The sequence below is a fragment of the Nansenia antarctica genome, assembly GCF_963989245.1.
Source record: "Nansenia antarctica genome assembly, chromosome: 10".
NCBI lineage: Eukaryota > Metazoa > Chordata > Actinopteri > Argentiniformes > Microstomatidae > Nansenia > Nansenia antarctica.
Genome location: NC_137680.1, coordinates 15635103 through 15654904, shown reverse-complemented (window position 1 = coordinate 15654904; position 19802 = coordinate 15635103). Strand labels below are relative to the sequence as shown.

The following is a 19802-nucleotide window of genomic DNA, read 5'->3' as shown; positions in this document are numbered from 1 at the left end:
TCTTTGTTGTAGCCTAGTCGACGATGGGGACAGAATGACGAATGAATGAATGTTGTCCTATTGAGGAAACACCTATAGTCTCAGTAGCCTACATGCCTTTGTGAAAACATGAAGATTTACGCAGCATTTTTGGGGATTGGACAAAATACACAACTATATTGGCAGTGGCTCTAAATGAGTGATTCATTCTGTTTTTATAGTAGGCTATAGCAGATTTAGTTTGTATCACAACATCACTTTGGACTTCCTTGAAATGATCAACATCAGCTTGTGCGCGTTAAGTCACAACACAGTTTACAAATTAAATGTTTCCATTATTTAAATGAATGATAAACATGTCTAATAACAATACATTAAATTCAAGGAGGAACAACACATTACATAGACCTTACTTTATTTAACGCCCTTTTCACAATCTTCGTCTACAGAACGGGTGTGCATGGCAGCTCCATTAAGGGCTTTGTGTTTCACGGACCCCAGTGAGCAAGTTTGATAGATGTATCTTTCCGTGACTCCAGTTTGCTTGAAAGAAGGCTGGTGCTGACGTCTGTCATGTGTTCTAGCCTGGATAGAGGGGTTTCCCGACAGTAGAGCAGTCAGCAGCGCGATGTTTTTTCCTCAAGACATTAAAAGACGTGGTGTCCTCCCCCGGCTTCCCGTATCTACATCGTTTTAAATCACAATCACCAGTGGTAAATCTTCATTAAAACAATAGTAACGCTCCAGGTGCTTTTGTTTCGAGAGGGAATTCCTGGTGTCACCGTTCAACCCTGCTCTGTTGCTGCGCTGCAAGCAACACGTACCGTACCGCCCTCACATGCAGAGTGGTCTGGACACCTCCGTGGTGCTGAAAGGACAGCTCCGCTCCGGGAGAGGAGGCGCACCGACATTTAAGCATGCGCGCCACACGCCGCGCACCGAGCACAGAAGTCGTCACCTTGAAATTAGGTAACCGCGTAGTTTATTTCGGTAGACTAGACAGATGACTTATGCAAAGGTTAGGATGCATTCGTGAGGCTGACAATGTGCAGATGTTTTTATCTAATCCGCTGCCACATAAGTCAATTTAATTATTCGAGGCTACTCTGCTGGTGTTGGTCCAGAATTTCTGCATGTCTGAATAACGGATTATTGTTGTGTGCTGAAATAGAATCAAGTATAAAATAAAAGCTAGGGTGTGTTTTCTTCTTGGAGAATGGTTTCTACTGACCACCTAAGGCACAGACTAATTTACAAATGTGAAGAACACAGATTACATGACCGCTGTTTGTGTGCGTATTAGTTTGGCACAACGTGAACAAAACACGTTAAAACAGGATAAAACATTGTCTTCTTTGCAGGGGTGCACCGCTCTCACTGAAAGCTAATCCTTTCGTTACACAATGTCAGCGTGTGATTAAGGTGACAGGCAGCACATACTGTAGGCTACTGATTTTCAGTGTTAAGTATACATCTCACTCACAGATCCTCTCCCCCTGATTGTGATGGAGGATAGAATCAGGATAGGTTTTCAATGCGTATCTAGTCTACTGACGGCAATCACTGTCTATCAAGGAGATGTCCCTACTCACTATATTTCTAGTGACAGCCTTACTGTGATAAAATGGCCCTTTGGATGAAATAGTGTTTTGTATAACACTTAGCTCAGTGATTTGAACTGGACTCCGGTACACCTGAATAGATAACAACCTGAAAGTCAGGTAATTTATGTGGCAGTGTAGAATGATGGAACTTACACGCAAATCCTTGGCTGGTTTCCAAAAGGCAAAATATGCCATTTATTCCGAATCTGTGGTTATAAGACTTCTGTGTTTTAAATCTCTGTCGATGCTGCTCATACTTGGCAGGAGTTTCAATATGTTTGAATCTCTCACAAGGCTCACATCGTTTGAGGGGGAAGTTGTGAGTTGACATAGTAAATTCAGCTATAAAAGAAAAGACAGTTTTATTGTTTTCCCCAGGCATGACTGTTGAACAAAGGAGAGGGAAATAAATGTTCTCCGCATTGAAATGATCAATAACCAAAATGTTAGGCCCGTCTGACCTTAAATCATTCCAAATAAACAGTGTATACACATAGTTATGGCCCACTGACAGCAAAATATAATGCCAGATTTCTTCTTACATTCAACCATGTAACTTTGGGAATGAATCATGTGTTAGAAAACTATAGCCTATATTGAGATTCATAGACTGAAACCTCAATGCCCGTCTTTTCCCCCTAAGTCAATTTCCAGAAGCGTAGTTAAGAACATTTAGGGAGGTTGATATGCTTGAGTCTTGCAATAGGGGTTTTCAAAATGGGAAACTAAAACCATATCCTTCCAGCTCAGCACAAAGCGCAATCAATCAAACTGTTTTTTGGTAGTATTCTTCCATCACTAAATTGCCCCCCTTCACTTACCCTATTATTTCTCTAATCATATCATCCTGCTTGAGAGGAGGCAAATCACTGAATTTCCCCGTTTGTGGGGTTGAAGATGAATTTTCCTTCACCATGTCAGTTATAGTGATATAGCGATGGAGTGATGGAGCGAGAGGGGCTATCTCTCCATCTCCTCTCTCCGTCAAAGCCTGAGGTACTGAATGGAGTGAGATTGTCTGCAGTGTGCGTAGGAGTTTTGATGTGGACTTCATCTGCTGTTCTCTCCATCTTCAGTTTCATAACCTCTCTCTCTCTCTCCCCCTCTCTCTCTCTCTCTCTCTCTCTCTCTCTCTCTCTCCCCCTCTCTCCCCCCCCCCCCCCCCCTCTCTCTCTCTCTCTCTCTCTCTCTCTCTCTCTCTCTCTCACAGGGGGGGTGAAATCAGTTGTCAAAGGTTAACAATATGCTGACCTAATTCGTGACAGCCAACATCAGGTGGTCATTTCAGGGTTCGGATTTAACCCCACTGCATCCTGGGAGAAACTTTAACCACTGTGAGATTAGGCTGTTAAGGGCTCTGCGGATGATAAATGTTGCCAGTAAAGTTTGCCATATGTTGAATTCTGAACGCCTGCCAATGTCTCACATCATCTGGGCCTGCGGAGCGAAGCCAAGGTTGAAGGATAGGCTGAGTCTTGTGAGAGATTTATTCTGGCAGTAAAGAAAAATCTGTTAAGTCATGTTGCTTAAGCCTATGAAATGAAACCCGCTCTGTGATTTCATCTTCTCCGCCTTCACACATAGATAATCACATCACATGGGGCCTGAGAATGGGAGTGCAGTGGGGGCTGTCTGACTCGGCTGTCTGAAAAAAAGTGTACCTGTCATGGGGCCTGAAGATTAATCTATCAAATATTCATTTGTATTTTTGTTCAGTGGTTTCTTATGCCTGACAAGATGAGTTAATTTGCTCATGTGCATCACGCACTCACTTGGACTCAAAGGTGTGTAGACGTGTTGCGGTTTCATTTTTCTTTTGATGACTCTTCAACATCAACTCTGAGTTTTATTGTGAGGCTCCGAATTCGTTTACAGATGAAACCCAATATTGAATGTGTTTAATGATATTCTATCTGAAAGTGAAGTTCATCATCACTCCTTATTTATTGGGTTAGCCTATCGACCGTGTGACAAAGCCTTACTTCGGCTTTCGTATTTTGTTGATTGAAGATTTTGCTTTTGTGCATTTGAAAGGAAGTGGCAGCCCATCTGTGCAGGATCATTTGTTTATTGAGCTTGCCAGAACACAATGCTCACACATCCATCTATTTACAATGACAAGGCCTGACAGCAGGATGGATCAAAATACAATCCAGACAGTAGATCATTTCATCCGTTGACCAGGCAATGCTTGCAGGTGGGTTAATATCATTATTCAGATGTGCCACTTTTGATGAATGATCAATTGTCTGTTCCGCTGCAGCTGCTTATACAGGCTTTCCGAAAGACTCAGAATCGTCCTTGTTCGTGAGACACACATAGCTATTTACTGGAAGCACCACACATGACATCTGACATGTTTCACTGTCATGCACATGACATCACATTGATAATCATATTGGGTCGTCGATCAGCCTTCACAAGTTATTCCAAGATTTTGTTCACATCAAAATGATCATGTGTTCTATTCCTCTATCCGATTCTGCTCTCTTACAATATTGTAAGCAAATGTCATGGGATCATTACATGATGCATGCATCTGCTGGGGTACCATGGAGAGTCATCTAGTTTCATCTAGTCATCTAGTTTCACCCAAATGCTAAAAAACAAAATGATCAAATATGAAAAGAAGACACAATTTAACACAGGATCACCTTGATCCGAATGTAACGTTCTGAAAAATCTGGCCCCTAATTTATAATTGTTACCCAACTCTTCACTTGTCCACCAGATGGCGACTGTTTTATCGTGCTCTAGATTAGAATGCAAACAAACACATAACTTCAGAACATGGCCAAAACCGTAGAAATATTATTTATTTATTTATTTTATTATGATCTCCTGGATTGACCACTTTATTGTTGTTTGAATACCAGATCGCCCCTTTAAAAAACATTCCCCATAAACTGGGCCTATGTCATATACAAATTAACTATGCTTGTAAGTAAAAATTCTGAAATAAAATTTAAAAATCAAAAGAGCGCAATATTTGAACAACTGATTTTGACCAATTCCCCACACTGTAAATTACCAGTGACGAGTGCGCCACACTGGTCCCATCTGGGGAACTCTCCACCTGTTTACGCCTCGAATCAGTATCTCATTCAGTATCTCACTCAAGAATGACAGCAAGACAAGGCACAGGCTATTTTGACAGCTGAAATGGCATACATGTGTCAAACCTGCGGGATGTCAACGTTGGAAGATGTGAAGAGGGCAATCCGGAGTTGTGATTAAAATGTTTGGAAAGAACGCTGTTTGAAAGGAAAATATGGCGAACTTAACTTTTGGATCGGGACACAATACCTCCCAATTCACTGAATACCGGGAAAATCCATTCAAGGTGAGCGTCTAAACCACTTATTATCGCACCCACACCACATTCTTTTAGTGTTTTTTTCTCGGCTTTGAAAGAGCTCTCTGTATAAGTTGTGTAGCCTATTTAAAAGTAGTTTTCTCCAGTATAATTGACACAATGGTGTTTACTGTAATTGGCAGATGATTGATATGATTGCAGCTTTTTTATATATATTTGTACCAGCTGTTTTTGCCTGGACCTTATTTCACCCAGACAGTATTGGTGCTCACAGTCCTCACCGTATGAGTACATTAATATGCCGATGAGACGTTTCTGTGGTAATGAGATTAAAGCCGGTGTGTGTTCAATCAGAGCTCCTGCAAGATGTTAGAATAGAAAACTATAGAATAACAAGTAGTAATGAAAAAACGTCATTCATTTTAACCTGGATACATTTAGACCGACAGAGAGGCAAGTATTCAGAGTGTGAACATGTCAGACAGAAAGTTTTAACCATTCAGGAAGGGAAACTTCCCTCCCAAGTTTTTTTTGGGACCAGGAAGTTCAACACCAAAGCCAGTGAGAAAATGAAAGTATACTCCCTGGACAATTTTGGGAGCCAACAGAAAAATGTGCTTGGGTAATTGGTACTCGATGGGGATGTAACTGTCTTTCGGAAAATGAAATCCTTGACGTGCACTGCTTGTGACACCTGTTGGAACTGTTCCCTCAGAAAAGATCCTAAATAAAAATCATTACTTTGAAAGCGTTTTTTATTCTCTCTAGTCTGATGGCTTGCTGGGAAACCTCTTGGGATCTTTGTACAGTATACATGAGTCCCCCCCACGCAAATGCATGAAAACACATTCTCCTCATGCTCATCCCCCCAGTCAGTGTAATCTCTTGGTCACGTTTCTATGGCGTTGTAAGGAAAAGGGCAGATATGAGGAGTGGGGTATGTAATGGTGTAGAGGCGGGCGGCAGGAGAATGGGAGTACTGTACGTCCTGAACAGCTGGCTGCGCTGAGAAAGCTCAACACCACGGCCTCCCCTCCTCATCCCGCCTTGGGTGAAAGGCCCATCCACGGATCAGCCCATCTCAGACACAGAGCGCCATTGTCACGGGGGACAAAGGGACATATTGTGCCCCCCCCCCCCGGAGACTGAGGGTAGGGAACAGAGCTGTCACTCCATCGGCCACAGTCTGATTCTTCTTGTCCCATTACTTCAGCCTTTTAGACCGAGAGAGAGAGAGAGAGAGACAAGGTGCACACTCACAGTGGAGCCAGCCGCTGCTTTCGAAAGTACACTCTGCTAGAATGTTCCAGAAGTTGGAATTGTATGGAATAGGGATGACGTCTCTTATCATACAGTTTGTCATTTAGCTTGTGGGGGGAAAAAAACACCCCACACTACTACAGTATGAAACATACTGATTCCCCTCATCTTACAATGACCTAACCCCGTCCCCAGACTATACAATCACCAGACATACTGATAGATCAGTCTATTGGTACAGTAGTAGCTGTAGGGGATCTGCCAAGCTCTGGCGTCATGGAGGGCATTTCTCCTGGGGGGGGGGGGGGTCAAAGGCTAATGCTACCGGGTGCTCACTGCTGCAGCTGCAGGAGTTTGTTGACGGTGGGAGCTGTTGTGACTGAAGAATGCGTGTGTCAGTTGAGCTCACAAAAACTGGATTTTTAGCTGATGTAACGACTGATGTGTAGCTTTGATCATTCACTCAGCATGGAGGTAAGTCTATCAGGTTACCTCATCTGGTTCTCAGAGAGCTTACAGGGTGACCCCTGTTGGGGCACTAAAGTGAGTCCATGCAGGGAAACCATATTACAGTTCATCCCTGCATGTATTGTTTGATAATTGATGTTTTTCAGTTAGTAGCTTTAGTGGAGTCTTGTAATAGCATCTGAGTGTGGCAAACATTAAATAAGAAAGTTGTCTGACACTGTTCTCCGCTGAACGGTTGACCTAGTACAGCATGGACATTTTATTTAAGATATTTTATACATTTTTGATTTACTATGTTGCAGTAGAGACAGATTATACCCCCCACGGACTGTTTTGTTATCCTTGTTCCTCTTCATATTAGGAAATTGACATAATCAGACAATAATGCGACCTGTACAATTTATAGACTGTAAAAGATAAATGAATCAATAATGAGGGGCTAGACTTAGTGAATAGGATCCGTTGACTATGACGTTATTACTATAATAATGGCAGTCAATATGCCTGTGTCAATAGAAGACGGAGTGACCTGAAAGGCCCTGCCTGGTCATAGTGGGTGATGTTTACCCAGCAGCCTGAGGACACTCCCAGAGTGCCAGCCCTGTGCCCTTTGTTTGCTCTTCCTGCTCCAGGAAGACAGGGTGCGTCCCAATCGTCTGTCCTCTATTCCCCCTCACATCCCCCCTACATCCTTCCTTACTTCCTTCCTTCCTTCTCAAAACGCATTGGAGGAGAAGATCTAAGGTCCTCTCTTTAACTGTTTTCCTCCAATGCTTTCTAAAAAAAATAGGGAGGTGAGGAGAAAGCGGTTGAGGGAGAAATAGAGGGAATGTTATCGCGACGCAAGATGTCCCTCCCTCTGAGCTCTCTTAGTGCATGTACATGGGCGTACTACTACCACACTGACTATGGCAAGGCAACTACTTCAACAGGTTGTAGAGCTCCAGCACATTGAAATAGCAACCGAACAGAAGACAGTCTCTCAGAGATCTAAGCGTATCTCTCTATCTCTCTATCTCTCTCTAGGGTGTATGAAATATCTACGGGCGTGTTTTTTCACAGCACCAGATACCGCCCCCCTGGCCCTTTAACTATAAAACAGTCTGCACATCTTCTCTAACACAAAGGCCAGCCACTTACTCTTTGAACTCTGATGCTGGACAAGGTTATTGATCTTAGTTTAGCTACCGGTGCTACTGGCCTGATGGATGGTGGGTGACTCTGTGCTCATGAATCACACCACACTGTAGGCGGCTGGTGGCTGTGTGTGTGTGTGTGTGTGTGTGTGCACACTATGGCTGAGAGAACCTCTTCGTAGGCCTGGTGTTACTGTCCCCCACCCCCCTTCTCTCAAAACACACAGGCACGCACACACACACACACACACACACACACACACACCCATGCACACACACACACTCTTTTACCAACAGCGATATCAGCTCTCTCTTGGTTGCTAGAGCTCCTGGGATCTCATCACAGAACTGCTCCGCTACTGTCCCTCTAAATCCTGTTAACCTCTGCTTTACCACAGTACAATCTATCCTGCAGGTTTATTACAGGTCAGGAGATTCATCTGGCTCCTGTCAGGTTGGATATGAGTGAGAGGCTGATACAGTGATGCCACAGTGAACCCCAGCTCGCATGGAGTGGGATTGAAGATTTAAGACCGTCCTTGACTCGGATTCAAGCATCTGGAGGGGAATGGAAATTGTTCATAGCTTCCCCAAGTCTCCTAATGTATATTTATAAAATAGTTTATCAAGTTTCTTCAGAGACACATGCTGTGTTGTATTGGCTTATCGTGAGTCAGGAGAAAACACTGGCAGGAAAATGACTTTGAAATAAGAAAGCAATTTAGATTGATTTGGTAATGAGGTGTTTCATTTGTTATGCCTGGCCTGTGGGAACTACTGTGATGTTGATTGTATCCATAGTATCATTGTAAGCTGACCCTCAGCAGTGAGTCAGCCAGTGAGTGCAGAGATGCTATTCATCACAGCAGTCATACGTCACCCCCCTGTCATCAAGTGCTGGTGCCTTATTGGAAAAGCTAGTGTCACCATGCCTAAACGCTGCTGCGTAGTATTTTGCACGTCAAACATTTTACACGTTTTCTTTATTTCCACAAAGAGCGAAGGACAGTAAAAGAATAGATCTGTGGCTTCAGGCCATCCGCAGAGAGGTTAGATGAGAGTGTTACATTTGTTTTCTTAGGTAGGATAATGAATACATCTGTTCAATGGGCATAGATGATGCATTTCCCAATGTGATGTTAACTGTTAATCAGTATATAGCCTGCAGTCGTATGTGTATATACTGTATATGAAGAGGTTATAGCTAGCTAGCTACGATTTATCATCAAAATAATGAACAGCAAGCTATAGCCAAAACTAGGGCCGTTGGAGCGGGGCAAGTGAGCCACAATTTTGTTTCTCAAATCCTTAGACAATTTTTTGCTCTTCTTTCTTTTCTCCGTGCTCAGTGTGGTACACAAAGACACACAACACAAAGGTTGAGTGAACTTTTTCCATTTTAATTGGTTGCAAATATAATTTCTATATTGCCAGCACCTGTAACTTGCCACAGTTGAGTTTAAATACAAAATTACAATTCAAAATTGTAAGAAATAATTGTATTTCAAACATGTAATGCTCCTTTAATTTGTATTTAAACTCAACTGTGGCAAGTTACAGGTGCTGGCAATATAGAAATTTGCAACCAATTAAAATGGAAAAAAGTTCACTCAACCTCAAACTAAATGGCAAAATATCCGGATGCGTTGCTCTGCTTTCTCAGAGGGGGGCAGAGCCTTACTGCTGTGGCCCTCAGAGTGTGGAGAACAACCGCAGGGCTGGCCCACTACTACCTGGGGGGGTCCCCCTCTCATCCCCTTCCCCCTCTCTCCATCTCTCTCTCTCTTTCAATCAATTCCTCAATCACTCTCTCTTCATATCCTCTCTCTGTTCTCTCTCTCTCTGTCATTCTCCATCTCTCTCTCCTCTCTCTCTCACACTCTCCATTTCCTCTCTCTCCCCCACCCACCCATGCGCCCACCCACCCTCAGAATATTATCCAAAATTGAATTTGCTGCAAGCTATCATTTTAAACAGGGAACCCAATATCCTACAAGAATGAGAATTGTGAGGATTGCTTCTCAGATGATCTAATTTGTGTTTCATCAATTATATAGCAATTATGTTTGCTGAAAGTTGCCATGCAAAATGATGTGCATATTTCTTCTGACATCAGGCTAGGGCGAACACTGCTGCCTGTCTGTGGATAATGGGATAATGTTGATGACTTGAATGTTTGTGTCTCTAATTTGTGTCTCCAATGAGCTGCATCCAGGGCCTTGTGTGTGTGCGTGTGTGTGTGTGTGTGTGTGCGTGTGCGTGTGCGTGTGCGTGTGCGTGCGTGTGTGTGTGTGTGTGTGTGTGTGTGCGTGCGTGCATGCGTGTCTGGTGGGACTCATGCCATGACCTGCACAGTCTCATTGTGAGGGAGGCTCTGAGGAGGACATGTTCAGAATTCAGAGCAGGCGCTCCAAATGTGAAGGTCACACACACACACACACTCACACACACATACACACATACACACACACACACACACACACACACACACACACACACACACACACCATCTCCAAGTGTGATCAAGGAGTTTTGGGATTGGCATTAGGACTAATGGCTGTTTCCCACTGGCAGACAGTAGCTCTGACACACACAGATAGCTCCACACAGACAGTAGCTCTGACACACACAGATAGCTCCACACAGTTTGAAGCAGCACAGAGACACACATGTTATCTTTTATAATGGTAATGAGAGAGATCCCAGCAGGGATGACAGCAGAGGATTTAGAGAGTCTAAAGACAGTTAATCTTTAAAATACCTTTTTAGCTTCTTTTAGTTTATTTTTTATTGTTTTGCTGTTTTTAATTGGATTGTTGTTTATTTTTACTGTGTTGCTGTATTAATAATTGAAAATTAATTAATAATTGTCGTATTTTCATTTTACTGTTAAGCACCTTGTATTTTTGCACAAAAGGTGGTATATCAATTAAGTTTGATTTGATTTAATGTGATGTTGTGGTTGGTGTTGTTGTTGTTTTCTGTTTGTGTCTGTTAATTGTGGTTTTATGTCTGTTTATTGTTGTTTTGTTTTGCAGACTTATCTCCTGGGAATCATTATTTCAATATGTGGGAACTTTCTCATCAGCATTTCTTTGAACATCCAGGTAAGTGTATGTTGTGTTTGTGTGTGAGGGTGACAAACACACCGTTTGTGTGTCACCCACAATGCCATTTTACCTGAATTCATTCACCAAACAATGTTTACATTTCAAGCCTCAGGCTTCATATTTGTTTTATTATACTAATAATATGCAAATTAGTTTGGTTCTAATGCTAATTCCCTGATAATGCTTAAATTATGCTTCAAGGCAAGATGGAGTGCTGCTCTTGAATCTCTGCTGTTCTTCTCTCTCTCTCTGTGTGTGACAGAAATATGCTCACGTGCGTCAGTCCAAGCGTGGCTCCAAGCCTTACTACACCTCCGTGCTGTGGTGGTGTGGCGTTATCCTCATGGGCGTTGGCGAACTGGGGAACTTTGCAGCCTATGGCTTCGCCCCGGCCTCCCTCATAGCCCCACTGGGGTGTGTGTCAGTCATCGGTAAGCCACATCCCTCACACATCCTACATTACCATCCTGGAAACACCCCAAGGTGACACAGGCAGCCTATTCCACCAATGGTGGCTTGCTGAGTCGGTGACTAGCCAACCGAAATGAATTTGCCTCTGACAGCTGGTCTGGGCAAACATTCTAATGTCAAGTTAAATATTGAACAGGTTCTAGTCTCCAGGCTGCTGGCCGCTCACTGTGGTGAGTCATGAATATTAACAATCAAAAGTAGCATTTGGGAATGTGCGCCACCCTGTAGTCAACACAGAAATGAGTCAGGGAGAGGAGACCCATTTCAAGTCACACTAATATACTGTAAACCATATTATTATCAGTAGCAATGATTTGTGAAATGAGGCTCTGATTGTTATCATCATTGTCATTGAAACTATGAATTGGTATGCATAACTCCCTCTGAAAAAAAGACTCTAATACTCGAAAAAGACAGTGTGGTGATTGACTGGAAGTGAACGCCGCTGAGAGCCACACCTGAAGTGACTTGAGTATTAGCAGCGTGAAGAGGGGAGGCTTATTGAGACGGTGTACGGTGGAGAGGGAGAAGAATGGTAAAGGAAGGGAAAAAGGGAGACGTCGGAAACGGTGACACACCTCTTCCTCGCTCTGACAGGGAGCTCAGGGACGACGTGTAGGGAGGCAGCCAGACAGGCAGTGTCCCAGCCGCTCCACTTCGGTTGAGCGCTGAGGGGCATGCCACTCTCAAAAGGTACAGCTTCACTGCTGCTCCAACCCCCTCCCCCACCCCCACCACCAACACCACCACCACCACTCCCTCCCCTCGTCACCTTCCACTCTCTCTCTGAGCACCATGGAAGAGGGAGAGGGAGAGGGAGAGAGAGGGAGAGAGAGGGAGAGAGAGAGAGAGAGAGAGATTTCTGTCGTACGCTTGTCACATAGGTCTATAGAGAGCAATTACCTCCCTCTGAATCCAAAGGCCCTCTGAATTAGATTCACTCTGACAGGTTCGGCCCCTGTCACCAACGTTATTGTATGACGCATAGACTGTCCGTTGTTATGTTTTCGATAGCTAAAAAACGTCTACAACTGTTTACGAGTTGTTTTCAGTTCTGAAAACCAATAAATGCTGCACTTGTTCTTCATTACTTGTTCTTCGTTTTAAAAGAAAATCGTTTTAGTCTACACTATGTCATAGAAACATGCAGCTGAATATATCTGAAACAACAGTACTCTCTCAGGAACCATACTTGTACTGTAGCTGTCATGATCCCATGATCTAAGATTGAACGCGCAGACACAGGGACGTGCAGGAATTGCGACAATAGTCTTTCCCCCCCCAGAGGTCTCTCCAGAATCTCTGATATTAGCAATCCTGGTGAGTTGCTATGGTTACTTGGTTTGATCTGGTCTGTCCCAAAGGCAAATCAAAGCCCTAAATGTGAAATGAACTGGCTGTATGAGATATTAGACATCATGTGATCAAGTGCTGTCTGAATAGTTAATGAAGTACATTATTCTTTTTTTCATATTTGAATGTTAATAACATCAGTACACAGAGTGAAAGGTAGACATGGTTCTCAGCAAAGTTAACAGTGTTTTGTTGTAGTGTAGCCTCCGCGGATGTGGTTCAGACGGTGGTAATTGTAATGATGTATTTGTTTAAGGACTGTGTAGTGTGTCTCTGACGTATAATGTTTACGTTCTGTCATATGGAGCCTGTTTATGATGGTGATGGACCTGTAACCCTACAGACATCACCACCACGCCTGTCTTTCACTGTGCGATGGTGTGTACTGATGGTGTTCACACCACTCCTTTGTCTCATCTCAGCTCCATTAGAACCCATTCATTCCTCAGAGCAGGGAGAATCATGTACAGTACAGTAAAGCTCAGCTCATGTGGAACTGACTGCTTTTCATACGATCTTGACAGGTTTTGATTCGTCCATTCAGATTAGTCAAAGGGGCCGTTAATGAGAGGATGTTGTCGAATGTCCAATGTGACTTAGACTGTGCTAAATATTGTTGTTGTATATGTTTTTGCATATCATCTGCTTCACCAGGTATTATCAAATAGAACTTGTAGGCAGTGTGTGAAGTACTCAGCCAACACAACTACTCACATTATGATTGATATGATGCAGTAAAGGATCAAGTCAAATCTGTAGTACTTATTCAGTAGATAGGGCTCATTGATTGATTGGAATGCGTATTACTGATTAACGCCAATATCCTATCAACCAACTTGTCCATCATACAATAGATTTTTAAGCCAACCAACCAAGCACTGTGCTGGTCATAAACTGATTTCTTGGCTCAATACATCCATTATCAGAGGAGGTTGAAGAGGCAGAAAATGTTTAGTCTATTAATGTTAATAGTTATTATGAGATTTCTTGTTTTAACTATTGCCATTTTCTCTTGTTGCTGCCATGTGGAACAGAAACCTAAGAATGTTACTCTCTTATACTTATAATGTATAATGGGATGTAACAATAAACTTGATTCACCCAGTGATCTTTGTTTGGGTCCCTGTACGCGTCAGAATGGATGAGTACAGGTGTTATTGTGTTTGACATTTGATTATGGGTTTGTACACTATGCATTATAGATCAACATGATTAGACGTTACATTCCACTGAACGTCTCTCTCTTTTCAGCCAGTGCGATCATCTCAGTGATATTCCTTAAAGAGACGTTACGAGCGTCTGACATCTTTGGTAAGTAAACACTCTACACAGACATCTCTCTTACTAACCGTATTCGTTCTCCATAACCCACAGGGCATACAGTGATGCTGTGATATTCATATGACCCAGAATATTCATATGACCCAGAATGATTTAAGTACAGCATAAGAGTATTCTTAATGTCAAAAAACATGATGTACAGTATAGTTGACTTCATCTGATCATCTTAGAGCAGTGAGAGGCCTCGCTCAGTGTAAATATGAGTTAGTGTGGTTAGCGAGGGATGTAAAGTCAAACATTTACCTTTTAGGATTAGCATTGATGAGACATTTAAATGACACCATGTGATGTGATGCTTAAATAAATAACCATTCAGTTCACAACCAAGGTAGTCTTCTCTCCTGTTTTATATCCATGTTCTATTATCCATACCCTTTGCGATTCTCTTACTGCTCTGCCCACAGGTGGCGGTCTGGCAGTGACAGGGACATACATCATCGTGACCTTTGCCCCTCACACCTCGACACACGTTACAGCTAGCCTGGTCCAGAGATTCGCTGTCAGCTGGCACTTCCTCATTTACCTTGTATGTGTTCTCCTAAGCCCTGCCAAGACTAGAATATACTATCCAGCTCATCCTCATTAGGGGTGCTAGCCAGCGGTGTAAACATTGGACGGTTGCCTTGTGGATCATTATTCAGGTCACACAGAATCACAGAGCCATCTTTCACATTCTGTTCTAGAATGTGTCTTATTTACTGAGAAAAGGAGGATGAATGTACTTAGACTGTGGAAGGGGGCGGAAGACAAAGTTGTTGTTTAAACAGATGGCAATAGGATGGATGTTTTCACATTTCACCGTTTCTCTGTCTCAGTGTGTCTTGACAGCGTTGATGGATGATGCCTAAAATAGGATGCTCTTTCTCAGCCCAGCCCTGGGAATGTCTCCAGACTGCTCATCAGGATGTGTGGATGTGCACATCCAGCCCTGTGTGTGATTCATTGTAGCACACTTACATTAATTAGTGTAATTAAGTGAAGAAAATGATGCATTCCTCAACACCATCACCTCACACCTGCCTTGGGTTATTATATTTCTTAGTAGAGTCCCATTGAAAGGATTCATCCAATATTAGATATAAATTAGTTTATATTATCACTAATATGCTACCAAGTATACTGAATTTAATTAATATTCCTTACTCATTAATATCCCTTACTTAAATCAATTGGACATTGATAAAAATAAAAATAAATATATAATTTACATTTAAATGGAAAGAACTTGACAGATACAGATGAGAAGTATTCTGGAATGGTTTTGTCAGTGAGAATAAAGGTTCCTTCGAACTCAGTTCTGATTCTCCCTCCAGTGAGAAGTGGGGTTTTATGTCAGAGCCCCTTTAACGCCTGAGAACTATTGAACTCCCAAGGACAGCTCCTGGCTAGAACCATTAATGGAGCAGACAGACAATCATTTCATTTCTCGACCAGGGTCATTTGTCTCAATTAGGGGGCCACGCTCACTGCACACTTTATTTCAGTGATAAGACGTTCATTCTGGTTCTCAGCGAGAGTAAGGAGAAGAATTTTAATTCCCCTTTTGTGTATTTGGGCACGGTTTTAGTGTTATAGATCAATTGGATACATTATCGCTGGAAAATAAATTGGTTCTGGAGAGATGCGTTATGGCTTTGACTTTGTATGACTTTTTTGGAACAAATGTTCATGGAAACCATTTCTGTGTTAATATTTTTATCTGCCTTTTCCCCTTTCTCCCTTTCTCCAGCTTATAGAGGTCATTGCGTTTTGTATCCTGCTCTATCTGTACAAGAGACGGAACATGAAGCATATAGTCATTGTGATGCTCCTGGTTGCTCTGCTGGGTAAGAACTAGTAAACATTGCCTGGCAGGGTCAGGGACGGATCCTTTGAGGGGGTCAGAAATTAGTTTGAGAGGGAATATGTGGAATAACAAATCTGAGTTGTCTGTTATTCCCTACAGTATATCACATTTCCATCACAGAATATAATTGGTAGGAGTGAAGACACACATATACACACACACACACAATACTTAAGCAGGGTGGAGACTAACGGTAACATAGCTAGTCGCATAACATAAATCCCCCAGGAAATTGTGAAGTTTTGATGAAATAACACATGCTCACATCCTCTCTGTGTGTGCGTGTGTGTGTGCGTGTGGGTATATTGTTGCAGCCTCCCTAACGGTCATCTCGGTCAAGGCTGTGTCTGGAATGATCACAGAGTCAGTGAGAGGCGTCATGGGACACATGCAGCTGGTCCATCCCATGTTCTATGTCATGTTCGTAGTGATGGTGGCTTCTTGTGCCTTTCAGATAAAGTAAGTCAAGTGTTTTCTTTTACACCCCACCCCTACCCAAACCAACCCTGATGGTAGACATGGTGTATTTTTCCAGCGTTGAAGAACATTTAAGTAAAGGTCTAGAATTTATTATGATCTATGAATACACTGTGTCTCTGTCACCAAGGTGACATGATTGTGTTACCTTGGTAATATGTTCTTTACATCCACACAGCAAGTAATTGGATGGTCTCTGTGCATTTCTCGCTCCCTGGTCTCTGCAGGTTTCTCAACCAAGCCATGAAAATGTTTGATGCCACAGAAGTAGTCCCCATCAACTTTGTGTTTTTCACTACCAGTGCGATTGTAGCAGGTATGTGATCCGTCTCAAAGGCTTTACAAACCCATGTCTTTATTATGCCAAACACAATGGCTCTTTCTAGTGAAAATTCAAGCACCTACCTGAAAAAGATGACTGCAATCCATAACAAGCAAGCAACAACGGAACAGTAACACCGCCAACGAGATAAATAAAACCACCTCTTCGAACGTCTTGAGAGCAGTGTGCTCCTTAAATGTCTATTTTTAGCTTGTGAACTTCAGCAACACTGTGGCAGGGTTTGTTCAGACCGAAAGCAAGCAGGGGGGATGAATAAGAGATGTGAGATGTGAGATGTGAACTGGTTTATTAACAGGGAGGAAGAAGGGAGGGCTGTGCTGGATGAGGGGGAAGGAGTGAATGTCAGGATCAATTAGCCGCACCAGACTTCTGGTCCCTTGTTATCTAGCGGGAGGGATAATATTACATCCACAATGAATAGGAAATGAAAAGCTCACAGATTCCCTCGGAGTGTGTTAGTGGTGCCGTACGTGGATAGTCCTGGCCTTGGCCTTGAGTAATATTGTTAGCGATTGGTGACTCACTGCGTGTTGGTCTGGTGTCAACCAGGGAGCTTTGATGGCTACACAGCCAACTGTTCACGTCTCTCCTTCTCTCCCTGGGGGGATAGAATGGCTGCTGTCCTCTTTAAACTACCCATCATAATCACTCTGTTCTCATCTCTCAGGAGGAACAATTCTTCTTCTTTTTTTTTTACATTCAATTCAATGTTTCTGTGGAGCTGCATTCTGATGGAAAACCTCTATTGAGTAAAATGTTGTTGTTTTTATTAATCCACCTTTTCCACTTGATTTCTTTGATATTCTCTCAGCTCTGTGTTCATATGTTCTTCTATTTGGCAGGGATAGTATTTTACGAGGAATTCTATGGGTTGAGTGTGCTTAATATCTCCATGTTTGTCTTGGGGTGAGTATTCACAAAACAGTACTGTCTTAGGACTATGATGAAGTCAACTGGTTGCTTCAGGTACTGTATGAATGTAACCCGTCTCTGGAACTCTTTCAGTTGTCTGCTGGCTTTTCTTGGAGTGTTCCTGATAGCTAGAAACAGACCAAAGATTAAGACGCAAGATCGTAACTTTATACCAATGGGGCAAATACCTGGTAAGAATTTAATGAAATGCACTCAAATGTCATTGTTTCTCACAATTTGAGTGAACAGGACATAAGATAATATATATATATTTAATTGTAAGAAATACAATAATACTCTCAAGAAATACAAACATGATTATGAACAATGACTAAGATTAACAAACATGTATGTTCATGATGAAACAATGCAGTAGCAAACCAAATGAACTAAATGCATTTGACCATAAACCATGAATTAAACTAAACTAACTAAACCCATCAATCTACAGTGACTGTGAATGAATCTGTCCATTGGGCCCATTAAAAGCCCATCTCATCTAATGACCATATGTTGGGTCTGTTACAGGGCGAAGACACACAGATAAGGTCCAGCCAGAGGCGCAGAATGTGGCGTACGGTTCATCTCTGGCAGCCAAACTCATGTGTAAAAGTGGCCAACAGGAGGAGTCCTAACATCAGCCCCACCTGTGTGTACATCTGTATCTGTCTGTCTGTCTGTGCAGTGAAACAGGCTCTGACTGCAATACCCAGACCTCCCTACTGGGCTTCTACTCCAGAAACATAGGATTGGTGCAAGGGCCCCTGGTTAAATAAATCCTATGTTTTTAAATCCATGTAGGGGAGAAAACAAGTGTACACTTCAGGGAAAAGAAGGTGGTGCATTGTGATGCAGGGAGGTCTGTCTCCATGTCTCCAGCAGGGTTAACTTTGAAAGCTGATCAGAGGACTGGACTCTGATGATGCAAGAGATACTGACGAGACATCTCAGGATCAAAGCAAAATGCACAACAGACACCACAACACACTACTACAGACACCATAACACACACTACTACAGACACCAAAACACACACACACAACAGACACCACTACAGACACCATAACACACACCACAACAGACACCAAAACACACAACAGACACCACTACAGACACCAAAACACACACCACAACAGACACCAAAACACACACACAACAGACACCAAAACACACACACACACAACAGACACCACTACAGACACCAAAACACACACACAACACACACCAACAGACACCACAACACACACCACTACAGACACCTCAACAAACACCAACAAACACAACAGACACCAATGCAAGAAGACTTTATTATTTCGTTCTCAAGGAAGTACACATATGTAAGAGGCTGTCTAACCAATGCATCCCCTTATTAATATACAACTCACCACTTGATATTCCAACTGGAAACTAAGCGACTTTGTTGTTTAATCTTATTTCTATTGAGATACTTTAATATAACTTCTATGATTGACTTGTTAATAAATGGCAATATGATATTTAAACAAAAAATGTCTCAAGGTATCTCCTGAACTAAACCCTGTCCAGCAAAACAAGTGCACCAGTGCCCTCCACTGGAGGATATAGGAACTACGCTGAACCACACAAAGGCATCTCATCTTAGTGGACCTCTCGACACATTTTAGACATTAGACTTTGGTACAGAAGATCATTACAAATCTTGCATTGTTCACAACCATGAAACATTGATTCATTATTTAAAGATTGTATTTGCAAGAAGAAACCTGTCATGTAATACTTGGACGATGCGTCATTCACTCTGATAAGCCAATGTGATTCTTGGAATTGCATTTATGAGAAGCATATGCTATTTTGACTTCACATGGTTGTCTTACAAAAGACAATGTCATTCTCCAAAACTCCAAACTGGATAATATGCCTATCTGGCTGGTGCTGATGAGTTCCCACCCATGCTTACCCCAGATAACCCACGCAAGACAGATGACGTTTCATCTGTGGGGATTATGCTGAGGTGCTCAAATGTTTCATGTGTTGCCAAGCAACAAGAGACTATTAACAGACACCTACACGTTAGAAGATATGTGGGATGCCAGTATCATGCCAGGTGTAGCTATATAGAGGATGACAGAAATGTCAGTTCATCAGAGCAATGTGCACATACTCAATAAGCCACAAGTTAGTGCACCGCATTTCCATTAAATGCACTA

General features: G+C 42.5%; 1 protein-coding gene across 1 annotated transcript; it reads left to right on the top strand.

Moving 5' to 3' along the window:
- Nucleotides 1-6627: 6627 nt before the first annotated feature.
- nipal2 (NIPA like domain containing 2) lies at nucleotides 6628-18251 on the top strand (the record flags this gene model as incomplete). Its single annotated transcript, XM_080541012.1, has 11 exons — nucleotides 6628-6633; nucleotides 10802-10870; nucleotides 11136-11304; nucleotides 13949-14008; nucleotides 14443-14564; nucleotides 15768-15864; nucleotides 16199-16343; nucleotides 16589-16677; nucleotides 17547-17610; nucleotides 17710-17807; nucleotides 18145-18251. 11 exons carry the CDS (start codon nucleotides 6628-6630, stop codon nucleotides 18249-18251), a joined length of 1026 nt encoding a protein of 341 aa, XP_080397138.1.
- Between the last annotated feature and the right edge of the window lie 1551 nt (nucleotides 18252-19802).